The sequence below is a fragment of the Notechis scutatus genome, chromosome 1 (genome assembly GCF_049901735.1).
Source record: "Notechis scutatus isolate UNSWTSFEM ecotype Mainland chromosome 1, rNotScu1.2, whole genome shotgun sequence".
NCBI classification, from domain to species: Eukaryota; Metazoa; Chordata; class Lepidosauria; order Squamata; family Elapidae; genus Notechis; species Notechis scutatus.
In genome coordinates, this window is record NC_142009.1 from 159,906,541 (window position 1) to 159,931,388 (window position 24,848).

The 24,848-nt window shown below is 39.0% G+C and overlaps 1 protein-coding gene across 2 annotated transcripts in view; it reads left to right on the plus strand.

Moving 5' to 3' along the window:
- Positions 1 to 723: 723 nt before the first annotated feature.
- The window catches only part of CD2AP (CD2 associated protein), a 76,376-nt gene continuing 52,251 nt past the window's right edge, over positions 724 to 24,848 (plus strand). The window contains exons 1-2 of one of the 2 annotated variants that reach the window (XM_026679085.2): positions 724 to 1,405; positions 19,686 to 19,846. In XM_026679085.2, the coding sequence (XP_026534870.1) occupies positions 1,402 to 1,405; positions 19,686 to 19,846 (165 nt within the window). In that variant the 5' untranslated portion in view covers positions 724 to 1,401. The remainder of the gene's footprint in view (positions 1,406 to 19,685; positions 19,847 to 24,848) is intronic. The other variant, XR_015746427.1, reaches the window with a different exon arrangement.

Sequence of the window (24,848 nt, forward strand, 5' to 3'; positions counted from 1 at the left end):
GGGGTGGGGGGTGGGGGGAAATCACAGCCCCAGGACATTTTGATTCCTACAACGAAGGCTTCCTTGTATTCAATTTAGAAAAAAAGTGGCTGGATTGGCAGATGCATTTCAGTTCAACACCTAAGCAGTAGGATGAGCTTCTTTATTCCTCTTAGCTACTTTGAAGGGTTTAGAATAGAACATCTGGTGTACACTATGTGCTTTTTTCTTGAATGGCTGGCTGTCATTTCCTGCTCTACGCCTGCTCCTGCCTTGCTTTGTGTAATGAAAGGCCCTACCTACTCTCCTTGTTAAGTCTTAAAATGGATGGCCTCGAAAATCACAAACTGAAGATTGACACAGTGGGCAGGGAACCTGTTATTTATATGCCTGCCCCAAACAGTAACTTCCTGTATCTATCAATCCACACGAAAGGAACTCTTAAGAGGGTTAGTCTATTTTGTCTACTGAGCAAGTCTAAGTGCTGTTTTCTAAGCAAACAGGAAACAGTTGATAGATAACAGGTTGGAGTTTTAGTTCCAACCAGCCCACCATCGTCTTCAGAGACTCATTTCTTTCCCATCGCGGGCTACACCGTACTTTTATTAAAGAGGCCCCAGACTGTCTCTAAAACCTTTCCCGTGCAAATGATGTTACATCCCTCTCGCCCTCATCCTCCCATGCAGGTGGGGCTGTCTCATAAAACCCGTATGGGAGCTCTACGCTCTTTCCCATGCTGACGTTTCACTGGAGGATGTCTGTGTAGCCTCTCAAAACAGGCCCCTTTTGCCAGACAGGGCTACTCTTTACAAAGTTACTTTGAAGTTAATGTGCTGACAGGCTGGGTACAAAATTAGGCTCAGCGGCGAATCGACCCTCGCACGTGCACTTCCTCGTGCCGCTTTCCGTTTAATCCCGAGCGGACGGAAAGGCCGGGACACGCCAAGCGCGCCAAGAACGGCCTCCCGTCCCCTCCTCGCGGAGGCGGCACGGGTTCACGAGCGGGAGGAGCAGCCGGCACCGCCCGCACCTGGCAACCGCAGGCAGCTGGCAGCGCTGCCCGGCGCTACGGGAGGGGACGGGGAGCGGGCCCGCCGAGGTCTCGCGGGATTTGTCGCCCCCAGGCCGGCCCCCATTCCCGTGTCTGGCGGGCGGGACGCAAGGAAGAGGAAGCAGGAGCCGAGCAGGACCAGACCGCCAGCCAGCGCTGCGGACGGCGCAGATTTGGCTGGCGGCTGCTGCTGCCGCCGCCGCCAGCACGAAGCGAGCCCGACTCCTCCTGCCCGAGACGCGCTGTGCGAGTGCCGATGGGGAGCTGCCGAGTCCGGCCTGAGCTTGGCGGCTGCTAGAGCGTGAGGCCCGGGAGGCTGAGGAAGGAGCGGCGGCGGTGGCGGGCTTGCAGCCCAGCCGGGCTCTCACAGCATGGGTAAGGCCGGGAGAGGAGGGAGTCTTCGCCCCATTAACTCCGATGGAATGACCTTTCCTTCCTGGCCTTTGGGGCGGGGGCCGCCCTAGAAGTCCGCCTCGTTTCCTCCTGGGAGTGGAGAACAAATGCCCCGCGAGACGGTCCGTCCCTCCACCTCAGGACTGGTGGGGGGTTGGGGGGGGGGCACAGGAACCCCTCCCGGCGCTCCATAATATGTTAAGCTGGTCTCTTCCCCCCCCCCCCAATCGGGCATTCTTGGCTGGTTTCGCTCTCTCCCCACAAGCCAGACCTAAATATGATGGGGAAAGTGGCTTTTTTTGCGGTTCACACCCCTCCGCCGGCATCAACGGTTGCAACTAGTCCCTGAGCGATAACGCTGGCGGAGTCGCATATTTTCTCATCTTGGAAGACTCCAGAGGGTCCAATTAGTCATAATTACGTGAACAAGTAGGATACGGGACGGGAAGTTTGAATGGGCTTCCTCCCAAATTAAGGCTAGAAAACTGTAGTTGACTTCCTGGTTCTTCTAAACTTTTCCCTATATTTGGAAAGTAAGTAGGAACTTCGATATCCTACCGACTGCTATTGGAAAGTGATGGGAAAGGTAACCCATTTATTCAGGTGAGCGTGCTTTTTAATATTACCGCCTAGTTTTTGTTTCAGGTGGAAGCATGTTTGGACTAGTGAAAAATCTGTTACTGTTTTGCAAGGCGCTATGATGGAGAGACTAGATTTTTGTTGGATTGCAGTTGAGACATTATGTACATTTGCCTTCTGTGCTACGCAGGTCAGAGTTATGATAGGTTGTATGGCTGAGTATATTATGCTTTTATGTATTGGAGGTTTTTTTATATTTTTGTAATCTAATTTATTCAGTGGGACTGTTCCTGAGTATATGGTGTGTTGATTGTGGAAATAAATAAATCAATTGCCAGAAATTACAACACCTCCCCTTTTCATATTGAGGAAGGTGTGTACTGTGTAAATTGCTAAGTAATGCACGCATTTCAAAGTTGATAGAAACAAAAAGTATACACAATTGAAACAATATTAGATCTCTGGAAAGATCTGCAATGGACCAGATGGATTTGTCACTTTATTTTTATTTGTGTGAAATAAAATTCTATGTAGATATTTTTTTCTGATGAATGAAAAATACAATTCATTTAAATGAGAATCTGGATGTTTTTTTTTTAAAAAAAAACCCAAAGTACTTGATTTATTGCTACATAACAAAAACCAACAGTGTTATTATAATTGGAGGAAGTGGTAGTGCTGCTAAAACCTAAATCCTGTTTTCGTTATTAATTAGCAATTGCTTCAGGTCTACTTTAATAGTTGTTTTCTCAGGAAAAATTATGTAATGTTGCTTGATAATATTTCCTGAAGGGTTTTTTATTCCCAGTTAGGAATGACGTGGTTGCCTATGGACTTTACTTTAAACATTACTGTTTATAAATTGGTATTGGTGAAGCAAAACCTAAAAATTTTATGATAAATGCTATAGATATTTGTTTATTACAACAGTAGTATTAAATGCATAAATGTTTTGTAGTTACCTGTTGTTTTTGAAGGGTTTTTTTCTTTGCAAAAACAAAAGTTTCAATCCAAAAGTATTCATATGTAGAGCTGTGTTACAATCCATTTATGGCTTAAGATACCTGGTTCAGAAAAGTCAAATCCTCCACCATGATGATTCTTGTATAATATCCTGTAGTTGAATATATACAGTATGCTTCCATACATGGAAAGAAAAACATTCTGTAAATATATACTGATGGGGGAAGTGCTTTCAAAATGCATTTAAGCTTGTTTGTCTGGTCTCAAAATTAACTTATCCTGCCTTATTTGAAATTGAGTAACATCTGGCTCTTACACTTTCTTCAGTATCTTAAACATGATCATTATTTTGATTGAACACAAAATGAAAAACACTATTCATTTTACCTAGAATATGATATCTCGAAAGCCCTCCTGCTTACTTGTAGTAGCATGAATTGATACATTTGATAAGAAAGACATCAGTACACTTAAATATAAAAGTTGAGGGAACAACAAGGCAAATCCTTTACCCTCGGTGGCAAAGACTAGAATAGATGGTTTGGGATAGCCTAACCCTAACCTATTTTTCTTTCAAGTATTATGTATATATTAAGAACAAGGACGACCAGATTTAAGAACAGTTTTTATCCAAGTGCAGTTTTGAGTTTGAATGCAGGGTCATAAGATTTTTGTGGAATTTAAATGGCTGAGAGTAATGGGGTATTTACATTTTTAAATTGCATAGAGATTATTGTATGGTTGGTTGTGTTTAGTTCAATTTTTTTTTTCTTTTAGTGGTGTTTGTCCAGTTTTACTTTGTGGAAGAGCACCTCATTTCGTTGCACCCGCTAGCGAGTGTAATGACAAATAAATTCTTATGTCTTATGTCTTATATATACATTTTACAATTATTGATTTTAAGGAAGGAAGGTGTGTTTACCGCTGTAAAATTGCTCTATGTCACAGATCTTACCCAAAGCCACTCCTTTAACCCTAGTAAAATGCATGTATACTATTTTCATGAATTTTAACTGGAACCTTTCAGATGGCCATTCAACTTACTCTCTTCCAATGCTAGAATCCTTTTGCCTTATCTTAATGCTCATCAAATAATGATAAATTCCATTCTACTGAATTCAACCCACTACTTAAGCCTGTCTAAATCTTTCTCTTCCAGTTTTGTGTTTAGAAGTAGTTTAAAAGCACGTTATTTTTTAAAGAGTTTTTAATATATTGGGCTTTTAAATGCACTGATATTAATTTAAACCTCTAAATCTATGCTAAGTAATAATGCTGAATTTTACTTTTTATAAAATCGTTGAAATTTGATAAATGGGTTTCTGTGGGAAAGTTTCAGTTACAAAGAAAATTTGTCCCCCACTGTCCCAAATGGTTTTGCCCATGAGGCAGAAGGATGGAGGTCCCAAAACATTGTCTTCCAGAAGCTTTTGGGCCTTTCACATTCTAGTCAACCCTCTTCACTTTGATAGCAGCTAGTGATTTTCTGAAGAAAAAGTTCCTCTTCTTTATTTACTTGGATGTCCTCCAGATTCCTGGAAATTCAGAACTTTAATTAAAGGACATGGGGAACAATAGTAGTCCTATGCTTTTCATATTTTAAAGGGGTCAAACCTTGTTTTATTTCTGTAAGAAGGAGGGACTTGAATATTTTACTATTGTAAATGACCCAGTATCTCCCCTGTGGAAATGTGGATTGGCAATCCTGTCATGAGAATCTGACTAGTGTGTGTTAAGTGATAATGAAATAGAATTTTTGAAGTTTAGAACATGAGACAAAACACTAGGTTTGCAAAATAGGTTAATTTCCTCTGAAAATATGTCAAAAATGGTGCCTGAACATTAGGTATCCAGGAGAATGTTCAAGAACTGTGGTATCACCAGTGTTAAGACTTGTTTCTTGCTATCTTCACAGAGAATATCAGAATAGTTTTCTGATCTCAAAAACATAGACAAATGCACATAGGCATCAGCTTAATAGGACATTATAGGCAGTCCCAATTCAGTGTAGGCCACAAATAGGCTAACTGCAGTTCCTGAACTATCTTTACAATTAGTTTCATGTATCAACATTAGCATTGGACAATTCCAGTGCTCAAATCTGAATAATCAGCAGGAGTTCTGGGAATTTTTTTAATCTAGCAAATTCTGCAACCATCTTGGCCATGTTTATACAATGTTGTAAAGTTCTGGTGATAGAAAATTGTTTACATTTTAATGATTTTTTTATCCCTGATCTTTCAAGTTTTCATGGAACCTTAGTATTCCATAAAACACAATTTAAAAAATGTGTAGGGCCATGCCAGTTTCAGATTTCAAAGATGCTTATATTGAAGAACATCAGTCACCCATTTAATATTCATTGACAGTGAAACTTGAAACTTAATATTATTATATCCAAATACAGCATAGAACAATGCAATTTTTTTAAAAAAAACTTCACCTAGTAAGAAGGGGGAAGGGTACAAAACCGATCACAATTATAGCCAAGATTCCCATAATAGATACTAACATCCAGAATAATAAAAAGTCTGTACTAGTGGGAATATAAAATCCATATTGCTGCTGTGCAGTTATTTTCCTTCTCCATCTGGGCAATATTTGGTGTTTGGCCTAAGTGGGATCCAGTTTCCACTGCCAGGATCAAGAAGGTGAACACCTCAGAAACAGCACAAGAATCAGAAGTAGAGGAAGAGCCTTAGTATTCGGCGAATAATCAGATGTCAGGATTTTTCCTATGGTTTAGGCTTGTTGTAATCTTGTCATACACTTCCCTGCCATCTTATAATTCAGAGGAAAGTTTTAAAAACTTTTTTTAAAAAAAACCTTTCTGCCCTATATACATTCATTTCCTGCTTTTCCTGTTTCTGCGCATGCTTTTATCTACTACTCTCCCCTGTTTCTTTATCGGGGTAGTGCTCCCTTTTTAAGCTACTGAGTTAAGCATTCAGCGATCTGGTGTCTTCATCAGGAAATAGAAAATAGAACAATATAATTAGTAATAGTGGAAATAAGAATAGAATAGTGAATGCCAGAAACTACACTTGATATTTATTTAGTTTCTGAAGTTTCTAGAGAGTTAATACAAAACAAGATCTTTGGGCAGATTGGTAATTGCCTTTGCAGTAATATTAACTGGTTTCCAAGAAATACATTAGCATATACTTAACTGTATTTTGTGGGAAGAAAATTAGTATAAAAATGAATGGGTTCATTGATTCTAGTTGGAGAACAGAAGAAACGGGAAAGTGTGAGTTGGATTTGGCCATATTTAGTCTTAATCAGGCTTATCCGGGAAATATCGAAATGGGAAATGATTGACTTGAAACCAGAACCTTCCTTAGCTTTATTAGAAAATAAGGAAAAAAGAGCACTATTTCTGTTCCTATTCTTCTCAATGCTTAGAGTTTGGTTATATAGAGAAATAAAAATTCCATAAATTGGATGTAAAAAACGTTCTGGACAATATGCTTCTGAAAATATTAATATGGGCTGTGTTGTCTTAGTCCTTGATACTTTCAAACAAATCAGTAGAATATTAGGTTTAAATTGTCTAGGAATTACTACTACAATTATTCCTGTCTCTTTTTGTGATATAGTATAAAATAGATGCAGTTTTGTTCACGTGTGGAGGTGAGTTTATTTTAGGACAACTGTTGGATTATGATACCATTTCCTGCGCTAATGAAAAAATATCTTTTGTTGCAACCCAATGATAATACTCTACTGTAGTTTAACATTGTATTGTAATATTTTAGTTTGGAACAATGACATTTTCAACAGAGGTATTGTATTGTAATATTTCAGTTTGGAACAATGACGTTTTCAACAGAGGTATTGTATTGTAATATTTCAGTTTGGAACAATGACGTTTTCAACAGAGGTGGTATTCAGCAGGTATCTTTCTCCTGCCATGCCTACCAAGCCAGGCCCACAAAACTGGTAGTAAATTTTTTTTGAATCCCACCACTGTTTTTCAACTTTAGAGTCATCTAATTTATTAGAAGTGATCACTTCGTGATATAAAAAGAGCAGATATATATATATATATATATATATATATATATATATATATATACATATACATATACATATACATATACATATACATATACATACATACATACATACATACATACATACATACATATATATATATATATATATATATATATATATATATATATATATATATATATTCTGAGGTTCTATGGTATTTGTATGTGGATCTTTGGTTATTCGGGTTTTCTCCCGCGTAAGATTGGAAGTATCTAGGCAACGTTTCGATGAAGTCTCATTCATCATCTTCAGGCTTGTGTCTTCGGCTCTGTGCTTCTACAAAACCTAGCCAAATTTCTTGCCAAACAACTACAGCCCTATGCAGAATCCATCAACTCACATGTAAGAAACTCATTCCAGTTCATCGAGATCATAAAGAAACAAAACTTACAACCCAGTGACCTACTAGTGAGCTTCGATGTCATATCCCTCTTCACCCAAGTGCCAATAAAAGAAGCCTTGACAGCCATCCAAAACAAATACAACCCCCCCAAGCACATCCTAGATCTGACCAACCACTGCCTATCCAATACATACTTCACCTACAACGGACAAAAATACAAACAAATAGAAGGAGCACCCATGGGATCACCCCTCTCACCTGTCATCGCAAACCTCTACATGGAACACTTTGAAACACAAGCTCTAGAAAAATCTTAGCACAAACCCAAACTCTGGCTCAGATACGTAGATGACACCTTCATAATCTGGCCACATGGGAAAGAAAAACTGAACAACTTCCTCACACACCTCAACAGCCTACACCCCAAAATACAATTCACCATGGAAACAGAAGCTAACAATCAACTTCCCTTCCTAGATGTCTTGGTATACAAAAAACCCAATGGCTCCCTAGAACACACCATCTACCAGAAGAAAAAACATACAAACCGCTATCTACATGCACTCTCACACCATCACCCAGCACAGATCAATTCCGTAGCCGAGACACTCATCTCCAGAACAAAATGCTTAGCCGACGAACAACACCTAGAGACCGAACTACACACTCTCACCAACGTACTAACAGCCAATGGATTCCAAAGAAAGAAGATTACCCATCTAATCCAAAAAGAAACCCCAACCAAAATCCAAGACAGAGAACAAGAGAACGGCAAAGCCCTCCTCCCATATATAAAAGGCACTACAGACAAAATCAGCAAGATCCAAAAACACAACATTAAGACAGCATTCTGCACAAACAGAAAGATATCCACCATCCTAAGAAACCCTAAAGACAAAATCGAGTTAGAAAACCAAGGAGTATACGAAATCCCTTGCACTGTCTGCCCCACCACATACATTGGACAAACTAACAGAAGAATAAGTGCACGCATTGAAGAACATAAGGACTCAATCAAAAAAGAAGAACCGACCTCTTCCCTGGTTCAACACCTCAAAGCCACAGGACACGAGATTGACTTTAAAAATACCAGAACTATCGCCAAAACCGAACACTTCAACAACAGAATAATTAGAGAAGCCATAGAGATAGAAAAACGCCCACACGGCATGAATAAAAGAGATGACACCTCCCGCCTACCAGCCATTTGGAAACCCGCCCTCATGAACAGACGAGTACCTAACATGAAGAATGACACCAGACCCACACCCATGCCACCACCACACTTCCACGTAAAAAGCAGACCCACACCCACACAGAAGATGAGACACGACCACGGACCAGAAGCCGCATTGCAGCTGCATCACTACCCACTTCAAGCCCCTCCGAGCCATACATGATGAACTGACCCCCACCATGAAGATGCGGCACGACCACGAACTCGAAGCCAAACAGCAGGATCACAGCTCACCAGCTCAAATCCCCCAGCAACTAAGACTAACCTGAGCACAACCAAGCCCCCACCTGAACAGAACACGCCTCCAGCCAATCAGAACATGGCCAACCCCCAACCAATCAGAACACAGCCAAACCCCTACCAATGAGAACACACCCCCACCCAATCAGAACACAGCCAAGCCCCCACCCAACCAAGTCACGCCCCCAGCAGTTAAAAGGAAGAAGCAGCTGCAAGCTCACATCACTCTGAGAAGCACAGAGCCGAAGACACAAGCCTGAAGATGATGAATGAGACTTCATCGAAACGTTGCCTAGATACTTCCAATCTTATGCGGGAGAAAACCCGAATAACCAAAGATATATATATATTTATATTTATATTTATATATATATATATAAAATTCAGCTTGTAGTAGCGTTTGAGAATCTCATCTGCCATCATCAGGCTTCTGTATGATGGCAGATGAGATTCTGCAAACGTTGCTACAACTTTAAAAGCACAACTACAATGACATGGGAAAATACCCGAACAAAGCTGAATACCATACATGTAAGTACCCACGAAAACTTAAGATTTTAGTCAGGGTGCATAGTTCAGTCTTCCAGCCAACGGCTTCCACAAAAGCAAAATCACCAACATGATCCACAAAAACACACTGAGACATGATAGAGACCCAGAAGATGAACAGACCCATGGAACAGCTGTCCTGCCCTACATAAGAGGCACTACAGACAAAATTAGTAAGATACTATACAGACACCACATCAAGACTGCCTTCAAAACAGACAGAAAAATAGCAGCCATCCTCAGAAACCCCAAAGACAAAATTGACCTGGAAAACCAAGGCATATACGAAGTCCCTGTGCATCATGCTCGGCCACATACATTGGACAGACCAATAGAAGAATAAGCACCCGCCTGGATGAACTGAAAAATGCAGTCAAAAAGCTGGAACACACTTCCTCACTAGTCCAACACATGGAAGCCACAGGTCATAGCATCAACTTCAATGGCACCAAAACCCTAGCCACTATAGAAAACCCTAGCCACTATAGAAAACCCTAGCCACTATAGAAAACCCTAGCCACAGAATCATCAGAGAAGCCATAGAGATTGAAAAAAGACCAGAAAGCATGAATAGAAGAGATGATTCCACCAGGCTGTCAATCATTTGAAAGTCTGCACTCACAAACAAAAAATCTCCACACCACAAGCCAGGCAAACACCTGGGCACAAACAGATCCCCCCTGATACCTCCAGCTCAAACACATCCCAACCAGGCACCCAGATGAAACCCAGCTTCCTAACTAATGATAGCCGTCCATTTACCCGAAGCCAAGCTGCACTAAAGGCCTCCAATAAAGTAACACAATGCTGCCAGCCAATCAAGATACAAAAGAGCCAAAAACAGACAGAAGATATTAGAGACACCAATCAAGCAGAACACAGCAAACTCCAAGACCAATAAACACAGACCAAGACTCCCAACCAATCAGGATGAAGAAAAAACCATTCTGGCACAGCAATAGGCTGCCCCAAATTTAAATCTGAAACCACTGTAAAAGTCTGACTCACAGACGGACACAATACAGAAGCCTGATGATGGCAGATGAGATTCTGCTGAAACGTTGCTACAACTTTAAAAGCACCACTACTATGACGTGGGAAAATACCCGAACAAAGCTGAAGGCCATACATGTAAGTACCCGCGAAAACTTAAGAATATATATATATATATATATATATATATATATATATATATATATATATATATATATACATATACATATACATACATATACATACACATACACATACACATACACATACACATACACAATACACATACATACATATATATATATATATATATATATATATATATATATATATATATATATAGTTGTATGCTGCCCAAAATGATTTTCTGACTGACTGACCAACAGACAGACAATGTACATTAAATTGATAAGCAAATTTTAACAAACAGCAAAGGGAACAGGAAATGCCATTTATTTTACATAGTATGAAACTGTCTTAATTTAACAAATTGTCTTAACAAAAATTTAAGCAAATCTTATTCAAATAAAATAATTTTAATTTTATTGTGTTTTTATATAAAAGAGGAATGAATAAATCATGTCTTTGGAGATGCAGTGACAATAGTGCTTTATTAAAACATAATTTTGGCTTTGTTTTACGTATATGCACAATAATATATAATAGTGACAAGATTAAATACGTACTGATGTCCAGAGTTATTTTTACCTATGTACCTATTACATGGAAATTAATGACTATGTTCTCTTCTTATTGTTAAGAAATTAGTCCTTCAAAATAGAAAATGTATGGCTTCAATTATTGAATAAATAGAATACAGCATGTTACTTGCCATTTATGTTACTGCAAGGGTCAGCATATAAAATCCTGGACAGTATCCATAACATTCCAATATTAAATAGATGAACATTGACTTTTTTAATGGCAAAAATCGCAGATGTCTGTAGTTTCATATATAAGGATGAAAAAATAGAATATTTTCATGCTCTTTACACAAGATCTCATGTTATTTCAGACATTTTATTATTTATTTGGATACCTAAGAGGATGCACCGAAATCCTGCTAGATTCTATGGTATTTGAAGCATTGCCTGTACATTTACAAGCTCAACTTTGCCTCCCCAAGGAGTAGAATATTACAGTCGTCACATCAATTTTATACCCAAACCAAATAAATCACATACAGATCTGCAGTCAACTGATTTGACCATTGTTTCAAACTATAAACTATATCTCCTTTTTCAATATACTGCTAGATCTTATATATTACTAAATGTAGTGATCTTTTATTTATAATAAGTATTGATGTTTTTGTACAGTGATAAATCTTTAAAATGAAAAGTTCGAACTGTGTGTGTGGTGTTGTTTTTTGAATGACTAGTTTACTCCAGGAAAACTAAGTACAGTGTTTTGCACTGGATGTAGCAAAAGTCATTTCTTCATCCTCCTGGTATTGATAATTGGATTCATGTCTTAATTCTTTTTCTGGAGAAATCTGGCATGCTATATTGTAGGCAAGGTCTTGAAAAAATGGTGATAATGAATGCTGTTGTCATTCTAAGTAGGACTAGTCCACTGGTCAAACATAGCCCGATGGCAGCCCCAAATCTGATTCAAGATAGCCAAATTGTGTTGTTGGGTGGTATAAAAGTTAATGTGTTGAAGTAGCAGAGAGTCTGGAATCATTTTGGGAATAGTAGGTAAGCACATTCCAACCAGAAGCGTTACTTGGCTATCTTAGGATGCATATTTCAAGCTATTTTCAACAAGCAAATTATATAGTTCAATTCATGTGGAAATTTACTAGCTGATTCACAATTAAATAAACATTTCAGCCTTGAGATATACATTAAAAGTATAAAAGACTCACATATTATCTACAGGGAAGATCACATAGGGAACAGTGGAAATTGCTTCTGAGTAAATACAAATAGTATGCATTGCAGTATTAACAGTAATTTTGGAATAGGGTGGAGTGGAGTTTCAAAAAGAGATCTACAGATTGTCAGGCACTTTATCAAGCTAGTTTCTTGGGCAATATTATTTCATATAATCTCAAAGGTGGCACTAACTCTGTGACAGAAATACCTTCACACTGTTGTATTACTGCCAGTGAGTAGTAAATAATCCCTTCAATTAACGTAAGTGGGAGGAAATTCCATGCATCAAACTTTTCTTTGTACAATTTTCTCTCTTTCAAGGATCATGGATTTGTTTAGCTCTTGGTTTTAAATGATTATTAAACGTTATCACTTCACATCTGTACCCATGCTGCTGCTTTCCAGAGTTTGACTTAATCTAGATTATTCCAATGGCATAATTTTATGAATAATTCAAATTCAGTGTAATGGGACTTCAGCTCTGTTGATGGTTTTTCTGCTAGATAATTCAAGTAGAGTTTTATTTTTGACAACATTTTACAAAATAGTGCATATTAATTAAGAACACTTGAATACCAGTATTATTAAGATGCTTGTACTTATGCCTATAACCAGACGTTGACTATTATAGCATTAGTGTTTGTATTACCATTCAAGTTTTAGCAATCAACTTCGGTTGCTTTTTTAAAATTGTGTTTCTGTCTTTTAAGTATGAAAAAATCCATATTTATATAAAATTCCTGGAAGCTTCCTTTAAAAAAAAAAACATTGCTTATTGCTTGAACAGGAAACAGTAGCCTACACAGTTAAATGTTTGTGGCCTATTGTGTGGTAGAAAAATGGCAGATGCTCAAAGACAACTAAAATTAACTCTTGATTATTGACTTCCATAAGCAGAATAGTTCTAAGGCTATGATTTGGAACTGAAGTACCTGCCGATGATGACTTTTGTTTTACTGCTGTACAAAGTTTATCTATAGAATTCAGTAGTGAAGTCTCATGTATATATGATAGAGTTAAAGCTTGCTTTCTTCTTGGCCTTTCTCTATAAGCACAGTGTTGGGCTCTAAACTTGCACAGGGCAATATTTTGAAACCGTTTCCTACTGGCAAAAGTTATGTCAATAAGCCCACACCAGTGCTGTGGCTTTTTTCATTTCCTAAGAAATTATATCCAATAATTTAAAAAATACAGTTTCTGTGCACTGATAGATTTTGAGCACAATAAAAAAGCAGTACTAGAAACATGGGGATCCAGGGGCTAGAGTAAATAACTAGATAACTTTAGGATCATTTGGAGGTGCTACAGCACAGGAGTTAACACTAAAAGATATTTTGTGATGCGATATTCAGTACCAGTATCGTATAAAAGAAGTAGTCATAGCATGTCTTCCAGAACCTTTGCAACATTCAGTATATGTCTTTTAAAATAATTTGGCAAATTCCTTCATATTTCAATGCAGTGAAAGCTATTACAATAGTACACCTTTTTCTCAGTGTTTCAGTTTTAAAAAAAGTTTCCCAGAGCAGTTAATAAAGTTTAGAAATAAGAAGGCTTTGCCTATGAAGGAGAAGAAGAGATCAGTTTTGTACAATAATTTACACTTAACAGATTTCCATAAAGGTAAGAATGTGCACAAATTATTAAGAACTAATGCTTCCCTCTCCCCCCTCCCCTTGCATGGCTTCTTTAATAGCAGATAGTGAGTAGAGAGAGGCTTGACTTTTCAAGTACTTGTTAATACAATGGGAAGGATTTTAGCAGGGACACCAAGTTTTTCAAACAGGTGACTTTGATAATTTTGAATGGGAGAAATAACCTAAAATACTTTGTCTAAAATTCTGGTGTTTTTAAAAAATATTATTTTAGACAAAGAACTAATTTGGCTGAAGTCTTACAAGAGAACAGAAACATTGCAAAATTTTGGCATTTAAAAATCTGTTTTCAAAAACTAGGTCAATGTGTACTACTGCCATCTAGTGATATTGCTGGTGAATGTTTATGGCTGTGGAAATAGACTTACAAAACTTGCTCATACAATTTGTAAATCTAGCTAATATTGGTTTGTTGATAAACTTGAAGCAATTGAAATATAGTTATTGTTAGGGATGCCCAACTCAAAAGAGAACATTTGGACTTTTTCCATTGAAAAAAATAATTTTGGAAAGAAAGTTGAGAGAAAATATACAATTAAAGAGAAATAATTGTTTCCTATTCCCATGTTTATCTTCATTTAACAAAAAATTGCTTTCTCTGAATATTTGCAGAATAATACTATTGCACTGCTGGGAACTTAATTGTAAAGAAAAGAAAAAAACATGCTGTTTTCAGAGGTCATCCATGAAAAAAAGAATCTCAGCTTCCAGCTTGGCCCAAAGAGGTTTTGGCCTGCCTGTGTTATAAGTTCTGAAAGGGAATTGCCCCACAATTTAGTTTGGCATAATGAAACAATGAAAAAAGCTGATTTGTATGAAAGATTCCATGGGTGAAAATAAAGAGTTTAATTTAACTTTCTTTAAACTGTTGTAATTCATCCTTTAGAGCAGGGGTCCCCAACCACCGGTCCGTGGACCGGTCCCGGTCCGCGGAACAACTCCTACCGGGCCGCTGCTGCTTGCTGGGCGCCCATCTTTTTCATGAAAAGTGCTTCCGCCGAGCTTTTCGGGTGAAAGCTCACTGGAAGCACGTTTTCATCAAAAAGATGGCGCCAGCCTCGTGAGCTTTTCCGGGTAAGCGATTTCTACCGGAAAAGCTCACAGGCATGCGCGCCATCTTTTGATGAAACGTGCTTCGGTGAGGTCACCGGAGCACTTTCATCAAAAAGATGGCGGCACCCAGCTGATGCCGGTACCGGGCGTGGCGCCCAGCTGATGCCGGTACCGGGCGCGGTGTCAAAAGGTTGGGGATCACTGCTTTAGAGCAAGGGTCTTCAAACTTGGCAAGTTTAAGACTTGTGGACTTCAACTCCCAGAATTCCTGAGCTAACATGACTGGAGGAGAAATTCTGGGAGTTGAAGTCCACAAGTCTTCAAGCTGTCAAGTTTGAAGACCCCTGCTTTAGAGTATCCAAATAATTGAGGAAAGTAATCAAACATTGCTGAATTCTTTTCCTAATCTCTCATTTGTGATATGTAAACAGAATGAATTTAGAAGTTTTAAATGTTAAAACTGAAATTGAATTTATTTATTTAGTAAATTTACAGGGCCACCAACCTTACATAACATGATTCTGGATTTCCTTTCAAAATTGCCAGGATATATTCTTAAGAAAGTCAAGATCTGCCTTTTATTTCTTTTTCTTGGGAGTAAACTTATAAAGTTATCTTATAGTATTCATTTTCTTGTAAAGTGATTGATTTAGTTTCCTGTAACTTCCATTGGTTTGAATTTGAGTTATTCTGTTATAAATCTAATTAATATGCTCGAAGAAGCTTTAATGAGTTATCACTTCATTCATTCTTCATATCAGGAGGGCCTGCCTACACTGTAAACATCATGGTGGTGTGCATAAGCGCACCAACGTGCCTACCATCCTTGTTCTATTGTTCTCCTCCATGCTGCATGGAGAGTCCAGGATGGGTTGACTCCTTCCTATGATGTCATAGCTGCATTGGTCTTCAAACCTACTCTCTTCAGACCATTACTCAGCAAAGGCTTGGTCACTGCCAAGCTGTCGCCAGAGAAAGTGGCTCCCCAGCCACAAGGAAATCCCTCTAGCCAAGGGGATTCGCTCTTCTCCAAGCCTGTAGTGCATGCAGAGGTTTTGCCTTCTCCCATTTTGTTCCTGGACATGGTCAAGGAACAGTGGGCTTCTCCTTCGGCAGGTCCTGGTCCATCTTCTCTAGATAAGCATTTCTACAATGTCAGCGCAGCTCTGGACAATGCCCTGGCAGTGTCTTATGTTGACATTCCGGTTCTGGCCTCATTCTCATCTTCTGGCACTCCCACGGAGCCAGAAGATATCTTGAAACCAGATGATAAATGTTCCGAACAGACCCTCAAGCGCAATCACCAGGCTGCTGCTTGGGCTGTTCGGGCTTCAACAGCAGCATCCTTCTTCAGCAGGGCATCCATACGGTGGCTGCGCCTGGTTTCACAGGTCCCAGGACATTGTTTTGCCTGACTTCTGTCCTCTCCTGCACCATGACTTAGAGCAGCAGTGGCACACGCTAGATGTAAGAAGGGCTCTTAGAATATACATTAAGTGCACTTCCTCCTTCAGGAAGTCGGAAGCCATGTTTGTTTCCTTTTTCCCTTCTCACTTAGGGCACAAGGCCTCTTCTCCTACTATTAGCAGGTGGGTCAGGTCTTGTATTGAGCAGGCCTACAAAGCTGCGGCCCTTCCAGTTCCCCAAGGTCTGACGGCGCACTCTACCAGAAACGTGGCCACTTCTGCTGCCTGGGCGACCCAAGCATCCTTGGAGGAGATTTGTCGTGCGGCCATGTGGACATCCCCGTCTCCTTTCATCAGACACTACCGTCTGGATGCTTTTGCCTCGGCAACTGCAGCCTTCGGCAGATGGGTGCTTCAACGAGTGGTTCAACAGTCGGTGTGATGAGCCAGACGAGGACCCGCCCATGGACATGCAAGCTTTGGTATGTTCCATCCTGGGCTCTCGATGCAGCATGGAGGAGAATAGGTGTTGGTAGAAGTTATCCTGAATGCCCTTTCTATCTATGCTGCGAGAGAGCCCAGCCCCTCCTTGATTCGTCCGGACAGGGTAAGACATATTTCTGTATTTATTTTGGGCTTTCAGAGACACCTTTCAGTCTGTCAAGTATCTTCGCCAAAGCTGGGGTCTCTCCCGGGGGCTGGCTTTTATATGTTAGCACAGACTCAGCTATGACGTCATAGGAAGGAGTCAACCCATCCTGGGCTCTCTCGCAGCATAGATAGAAAGGGCGTTCACGGTAACTTCTACCAACGCCCATTTCCTTTATTTATTTTTCTTATATGTATCCATGTAATCATAACTATGTTTTTACTTGTACCTATTATCTTGTAAACAATTGACAAAAATAAATAAATAAATAAATAAATGGTGATTGGTGTTTTTTCACTCAAAGATAACAAGATTAGGTGCTCCTTAAGTGTTTTCTGATGAAGCACCTTAGAAAAGTGTGATGACCCAGGTCAAGGCACAGAGGCAACACTGTCAGCTGATAGTTCAAATCGCCCCTTTATTGCTCCAACTTTCCCACAAACGCTCCCATGTTGATGGCAAGTCCCTGAGCAAAGTGATCACACACACACAACACACACACACCCCTCCAGCAGCCTCTGGCTGTAAGTAGTCCAGTGAGCACAATGACTGCAAAGTAAGGAATCCAGTGTGGCAAGGGATAAGTCAATGAGTCCAGGAAGCAAAGGAACAAGGCAATGGTTTCGGGACTCAAAGGAACAAGGCAATGGTTTCGGGACTCAAAGGAACAAGGCAATGGTTTCGGGACTCAAAGGAACAAGGCAATGGTTTCGGGACTCAAAGGAACAAGGCAATTAATCCAGGAAACAAAAAGTAAAGCCAGGAAAGTCCAGGAAATTCCAAATGTCGGCAATGGCACACGGCATTCCATGAATTCAGCGTTTGTTCTCGACCAATGCCCATCCCCACATCATCTTAAAGCTCAGCTCCCAGGTGTGCCTTGTGAAGAGGTGCTGGGCGCTCTCCTCCCGATTTGTCGGGTTAGCCTGTGCTGCTCTCGCCTTCGCTCCATCTTCGTGCTCGGGGAACAGGATGGGGTGGTCCCTGCTCATCGCCTGAACTCTGTCGCTCCTCATGTTCACTGCTTGCCATCTCTTGGTCATCCTGTCCCTGTTCGTCTCTGCCTACAAGCCGTCCCAATCCTGAAAGGCCCTGGCCTGACTCGGCCTGCTTCTCCTCACATTCCTATGAAGCCAACAAAGCCCCCCTTCGATCTCCGTCAGTTTTACCTCAGGCTTTTCTTCCTTCGCAGATTCAGGCTCTGATAGGGGCATGACAGAAATGTGTGCTGGGTTTTGGCAATGGCTATCTTGATAAATAAATGCTTAAAAGAAGAAAACAAGCCAATATTTACCTTCAAATATATACCTATCTCAGGGGAGTAACTATTGAATTCAACTGTATGGTGCAATATTAATGCAATATCGGGTTTTCAATTCAATTGCATAGAATGTGAATGTATGTTTTTGTTGTATTTTTTTATAGTTTTCTTATGTATAATGTACACTGAATATGGCATTTAATTTATACAAATCACATTAACTTTTTTTATTTTGGGATTTTTTTTCTCTTCAAACTTGTCCTTCAAGTTTTCTTTCACATAAATTAAAAGTACCAAATCTATTCCTCATGTTGATCTTACAGTCTAACTACGCTCTAAGTCAAATCTTTCTAGCATATCTACTTTTTCAATTTTCTAAGTTATCTGATACCAATCATTTGTGGTCTGTGCTGCAATCTACACTGGACAGCACCCTGGCTGACTTGATCACACTTTTCCATTTTCTTGATCCAACCTTGTCCATATAAGTAGTGCCCAGTTCCAAAATAACTAGAACAACATATAAACACTGATGGCATTGACAAAATCACAATCAGTTAATTATAAAAGGTAGCTTTACTTGGAACAGCTTCCATCCTGCAATAATACTTTTAACACCATCAGGCAGCAACATCTACCTACCTTGGGTCCTTGGGAAGGACTTGATAGGTGGGGTAAAAACACCAAATCCAGTCTAAACACTTGGCTGATTGTGTGACAAACTATAAAAATAATAACAACTTGTTCATGACAGGCAGAAAATATTTGCCTATCCTCTGTTGGTTTGCCAACTAATTAACAAGCAGCTTATGTGGGGATATATTGAGGAATTAATACAGTAACATTTCTTTTTATATTTTGAATTTTAAAAAGCTATAATAAGGCTGAGATGAAAGTGTTCAGTCATCAAAACAAAATCAAAAGGACTCATGACTGGAGAAGTTCTTTTGCTTATACCTGTGTGATTGTAATCTTTGCAACAGTGATTATATTGTCTCCTGATGACTGTTTTAAAATTTGGGATATCCAAGAAAAGGAGAAGAATTACTTCCCACTCTGATTTAGTTTTATGATTACGGAATAAATCCCTTAGAACAGAAAAGATGTGGCCCTTTCCTTTTGGTATATATTGAACTTCCAAAAAGATGCAGCTGAATGTGTTCTGTGTTGGATAATTTATACAGAAATAAGTTGTACTTTTCTTCATTTTCTAACAACTAAATTTACTGTTGCAATCATAATCTAAGATCAGGGTAATTTGTAAGAGAGACTTCATAAAGTACAGTTGTCAGGGTTCAGGGTTCATTTTCACTTTATATTTTTTAAAATGTCAATTTTTTTTTTACATTTTATAGGTTTTATTTAACTAAGCTGACTTCTTTTTTTTTACCCCAGTTGAATATGTTGTGGAATACAATTATGATGCTGTACATGATGATGAGCTAACCATTCGAGTTGGTGAAATCATAAGGAATGTGAAAAAGCTTGAAGAGGAAGGATGGCTAGAAGGAGAACTAAATGGGAAAAGGGGCATGTTCCCTGATAACTTTGTTAAGGTAAGCATTCATTCTTCATTAAAGTTGTTGGGTAACTTTATTTATTAGATCTATATTAAGAACCGTGGTGGTGCAATGATTAGAATGCAGTACTATAGGCTATTTCTGCTTACTGCCTGCTGCCAACAGTTTGGCGCTTCGATTCTGAGTGACTCAAGGTTGACTCAGCCTTCCACCCTTCCAAGGTCGGTAAAATGAGGATTGTTGGGAGCAATATGCTGACTCTGTAAACTGCGCAAAGAGGTCTGTAAAGCACTGTGAAGCGGTATATAAGTTAGCTATTGTTATACTGGTGAGAATTTAGCTGAGAGATCAGAAAAGGGTATTTGAAGAGTGGTGTAACATAGCATATTTACATAAGATATTTCAGTGTGCTTTTTTTTTTTAATCCTGCCTATTATTTTTATAAATAACTCAAGGCTGAACATACCTAATACTCCTTTGTCCTCCTATTTTTCCTGGAGCAACAACCTTGTGAGGTGGGTTGGGCTGAGAAGTGAGTAACTGACCCAAAGTTACTTAGCCAGCTTTCATGCCTAAGGCAGGACTGATAGCATTTCCTTTGGTTAATATTTCTGTAGTGAGTAATCACTACATCCTTTCTATATGTAGATGCTAGTTGTGCATTGAACGGCAAGTAGAATAGTAGGTATTCAATTCATGCCAACTAGGTCATGATAAAAATATGTGCTTGCCTTCAGTGGCCTTACATGCTAGTCATGACCTTCCCATCTGAAATACTTAATAGAGTGCAGGAAATTGTGACATCAATATGTCCTGGTAGGTAATAAAGAAAATGATATGTTTTACTAGTGGATACTATTTCACTGATAGGCAAAAATTAATTTTTAAAATTGATTTTCTGAGCAAAACTAGAAATATACCCGGATAGCTCCAAATGTTATTTATTCTTTCATAAAAATTCAAAAGTCTATTTCTACAATTTTAAGCCAGGAAACATGATTTATGATTTAGGCTTCTTTGCACATATAGCATTCAAAATATGAACACAGTCACCCTGTTCACATAAATATTGAAAATATTGAAATAGGAGCAACCAGGAGCAAACTACCGTATAATAATGTAATTATTCATTACTTCACCTAAAAATAGTGTAATGAATAACTTAAAAACCAGTGATGTTGCAGCAAGAAAACTCATATACAAAATAATGATGATTATAGCTGAGGAGGACTCAATTCTCAGTCTTGCCTAAAAGACTTCTGAAGAAAGCCATGTCATAATGGCCTTTCTAACTGCCAATAATTTTGGCACTGACCTGATCCAAGGAGGAATGCTGATCCCTATCGGACCATTGTTTTCCAGAGTGGGGACCAAACCTGAGCCCTCAGTCCTTAATCTTATTAGATGAGTAGATACCACTGAGATCAGGTCACCCCAAAAGGATCCAGATAGCTTTAAAGTTGACAAAACAATAAAATGAATGTACCCAGAAACCAACCAGTAATAGTGCAACTCTTGAGTTAAAGGTGCTACCTTAATTCACATAGAATAAATTCTCCATATTACACTGTTAATATGTTTCACAAGCAAAATTGTGCTTCTTCCTTGTAGAGTCCAGAATTTATCAATCTTATTTAGCCAAAGAATCCCTCCCTGTCTTCCAAATTCCAAATTTGTATCATGACAGTAAGAACCATAAAATATATTTGATTTAAAATACAATATTCTGCTTTCATTACTGGTTCTAAAATAGAATTAATTACTATTTTTAATAGAATCCATTTTAAAGAATCCTCAGACTATTATAATCTGGATTTAATTAGATGTGGGAATCTTGAATGTATCAAGAGCATATTATTAAAAATAATAATTTATTAAATGTATATGCCATCCAACTCCCAATGACTCTGGGTAGGTACCATCAATATAAAGCACGTGAATAATTCAGTATTCTCCTCCATGGTGCATCGAGAGCCCAGGATGGGTTGACTCCTTCCTATGATGTCATTTAGCTGAGTCTGTACTAAGATATAAAAGCCAGACCCTGGAAGTTACCCCAGCTTTTTTTTTTGTAAATTTTATTTGAGTTTTCACAAAGAGAAAAGAAATACAATTAAAACATCTTTTTTGAAAGCAGCATAATCCCGGGTTACATTTCTTCGTATAGACACAAATTCAGGTTCATGCTCATTTTTATATTCTATTCCATATCTTATTACAATTTTACATTTTCTACATGGCTTCTCCCCTCTTTTAATTTCCTCAATTTTATTGTATTTAATCTCAATTCAAATCATTATATTTATATTTTTTATCTGTCCTGTTTCAATTGTCTATTATCTTTTCTCATTAAACAAAATTTCTCCTGTAGTTACTGATTGGAGTATGACGCCTTTATATCTTTCCCCTAAAGTTATAACACTCAATATAATACATAACTTCCATTCGGATTCTGCTTGGTACATTCTTAAACTACACACAGTATTCTTTAAAAAAAGAAAGAAAAGAAGAAATTATAAATGTATATAATTAAAACAACATTCCATTCCAATTCAATTCTATCATTAATATTAATATTCATTACAGTCTTAACATTTTTCACGTTACTTTTCAATTAAATATCATACTTCTATGGGAACAATTATAAACTTTCCATAATCAATTCCCCCCCTCTTCACTTATATTTTATAAAACATTGACTAGTTAAAATGTTCCCATTCCTTCCTAATTCAATTTTCTCATTTATTTTATTTCATTTACTTTATTCACAAACATTTCACTAAGTTACACTAATCATTCTATCCCTCATTCTAATCATATGTTGTTTCCAATTTTCTAAAATTATTTCTATTTCAAATATAACAACACAATCTCATGTACCTTTACAGAATCCCCCTTTCAGTTAAATTTTCACCCATTATCTCTAAATAGGTCCTGTTTCTTTATATCTTGCTCCGGACCTTTGTAACTTCTTTTCCTTTCCTTCTTCTCTCTCTTCTTCTCTCTCCCCTTTTTACCCCTTTGTCTCTCTACCTCTATTTCCCTCTTCTGTATTCCCCTCTTCTGTTGCTTTCCAGTATTATACTTATTTTTCGACTTATTTTTCTTTTCTTTGGTTGTTTTTTAAGTCTTAAATTCTCCATCCTCTTCCCCCCCCCCTTTCCTTTTTCTTCCCCATAGAGTTACCGTATTGCCGGCAGTATAAGACGACTTTTTGCCTGAAAAAAAGATGCCTCCAATTGGGGGGGCGTCTTATATGCCGGGTCGTCTTATCACGCCGGCAAATAGTAATTGGGAAGCTTGCTGCGGCTGCCAGCGGCTGAGGCACTTTGCGCACCGTGGTAGGCTGAATCCCGTGAAGCCGAAGGAGCAGCCAGCCTTACTCCCCGCTCCCAGGAAAGCGAGGCTCGCACCGCCCGAGCTCCGCTGAGGTATCCGGCTGGGGCTGTCAGGAGTTGTTACGCTGGCGCGGCTCCTGCGCTCCAGTCCGCGTTGCCTCGGGAAGGGAAAGGCAAAACCAGGAGCCGCTGCTGCCATTGCAAAGCGCCGCCGGCTCTTCCTTTTGCCTTTCCCTTCCCGAGGCAGACGGACCCAGCTGAGCCGCGCCAGGATAACAACTCCTGACAGCCCAGCCGGATACCTCAGCGGAGCCCGGGCGGTCGAGCCTCGTTTCCTTGGGAGCTGGGAGAAGGCTGGCTGCTCCTTTCAGCTTCACGGGATTCGTTTCCATGGTAGACAAAAGTGCCTCCAAAAAAAAAATGCAAAAGTGGAAGGCGTGCGGAAGAGGCGGTATATAAACAAACTATATTTTGAGTGGAAATGTTGGGGGTCGTCTTATACGCCGGGTCGTCTTATACGCCAGCATATACGGTACTTGTTCATTAAAGATGGCTTCTTCTTTGTCCCAGTCTTCTTGTTTTGCAGTCTTTTCTTGTTGTCTCATAGTTCCAAATCTCCATTTCTAGAAAGTGAAAAATGAAGCCAAAGGAACCCTTCCCTTCTTGTGCATCTTCTTTGTACTTTTTAAGTTCCATTTTCAATTCATCCAAAAGTAATGCCATTGTAGAAATTTTTAAACAACCACCCGATTGATTTTAGTCATTCAAATATAATAGCCAAAAATCCAAAAGTCACCAAGTAATCCAAATACACACAAGCTGTTTCTTTTTGCTCTTTCTTTTTTTTCCACTTTCTCTTCCTGGGGTTACTATATAGTTGCAAAGTTTCAGTTAAAATGTATCTTTTAGAAGTCTTATTGAAATTTTACTTTAGATTCTTTTAAAGTCCAGGCAGTCTCCTCCCTCTTCCAAATCCTGCACTTATTCTTTTTCTCTCCCTTCCTGCTTATAGAAGAAAACGTTTTTAATATCCAGAAATCTTTATTGTTCCTTTGGCATTTAGTTATATTTTCAGCTTAATTGCCTATTGATGCCAAAGCGGATTTTTCCAATTTCTTATTCTTAGTTGTCAATATAAGGAAGGAGAGAGAAAAAAAAAAAAGGCAAACCTTTCCCTTTTCACTTTCTTTCGCTGCTTCTGACTCTTCTTTGGAAGCGATGTTATTTCTTGTAAAATTTAAACTCCAGGGTACTTTAGTTATTGCTTTTCAACTTAGCCCAGTCAGCCAAAACTTTCACTACTTATCTTCCTCCTGCACATTTTTTTCCGGTTGAGTTCTTTGAGGCGGCCATTCTGACCACCACTTCTACCGCCTTTGGGAAAGGGAGTAATGGCCAGCTGAGGAGGAGAGATGCGGCTCTCCTCGACCCTGCTGGCAGTCTCCCCCTTCACCACCTCTATGGGGTGGCTTAGCCCCGAAGCCAGCCGGCTCGGGGCGCTCCAGCGGCGAGCCCAGGCAGAAACCGTGCACGATCGCAGATTCCTGTCTGTCACCGAAGCCCTTCAAACCGGAAGTCGGGTTAAATAGAGCACCAAAGAAGACTAGGCAAGCATTTTGGTTGAATTAGCTTTTTTAAACAAATATTTTTAATGCTTCTTTAATAATTCTTCTATATTCACATATCCTAAATTCACAGAC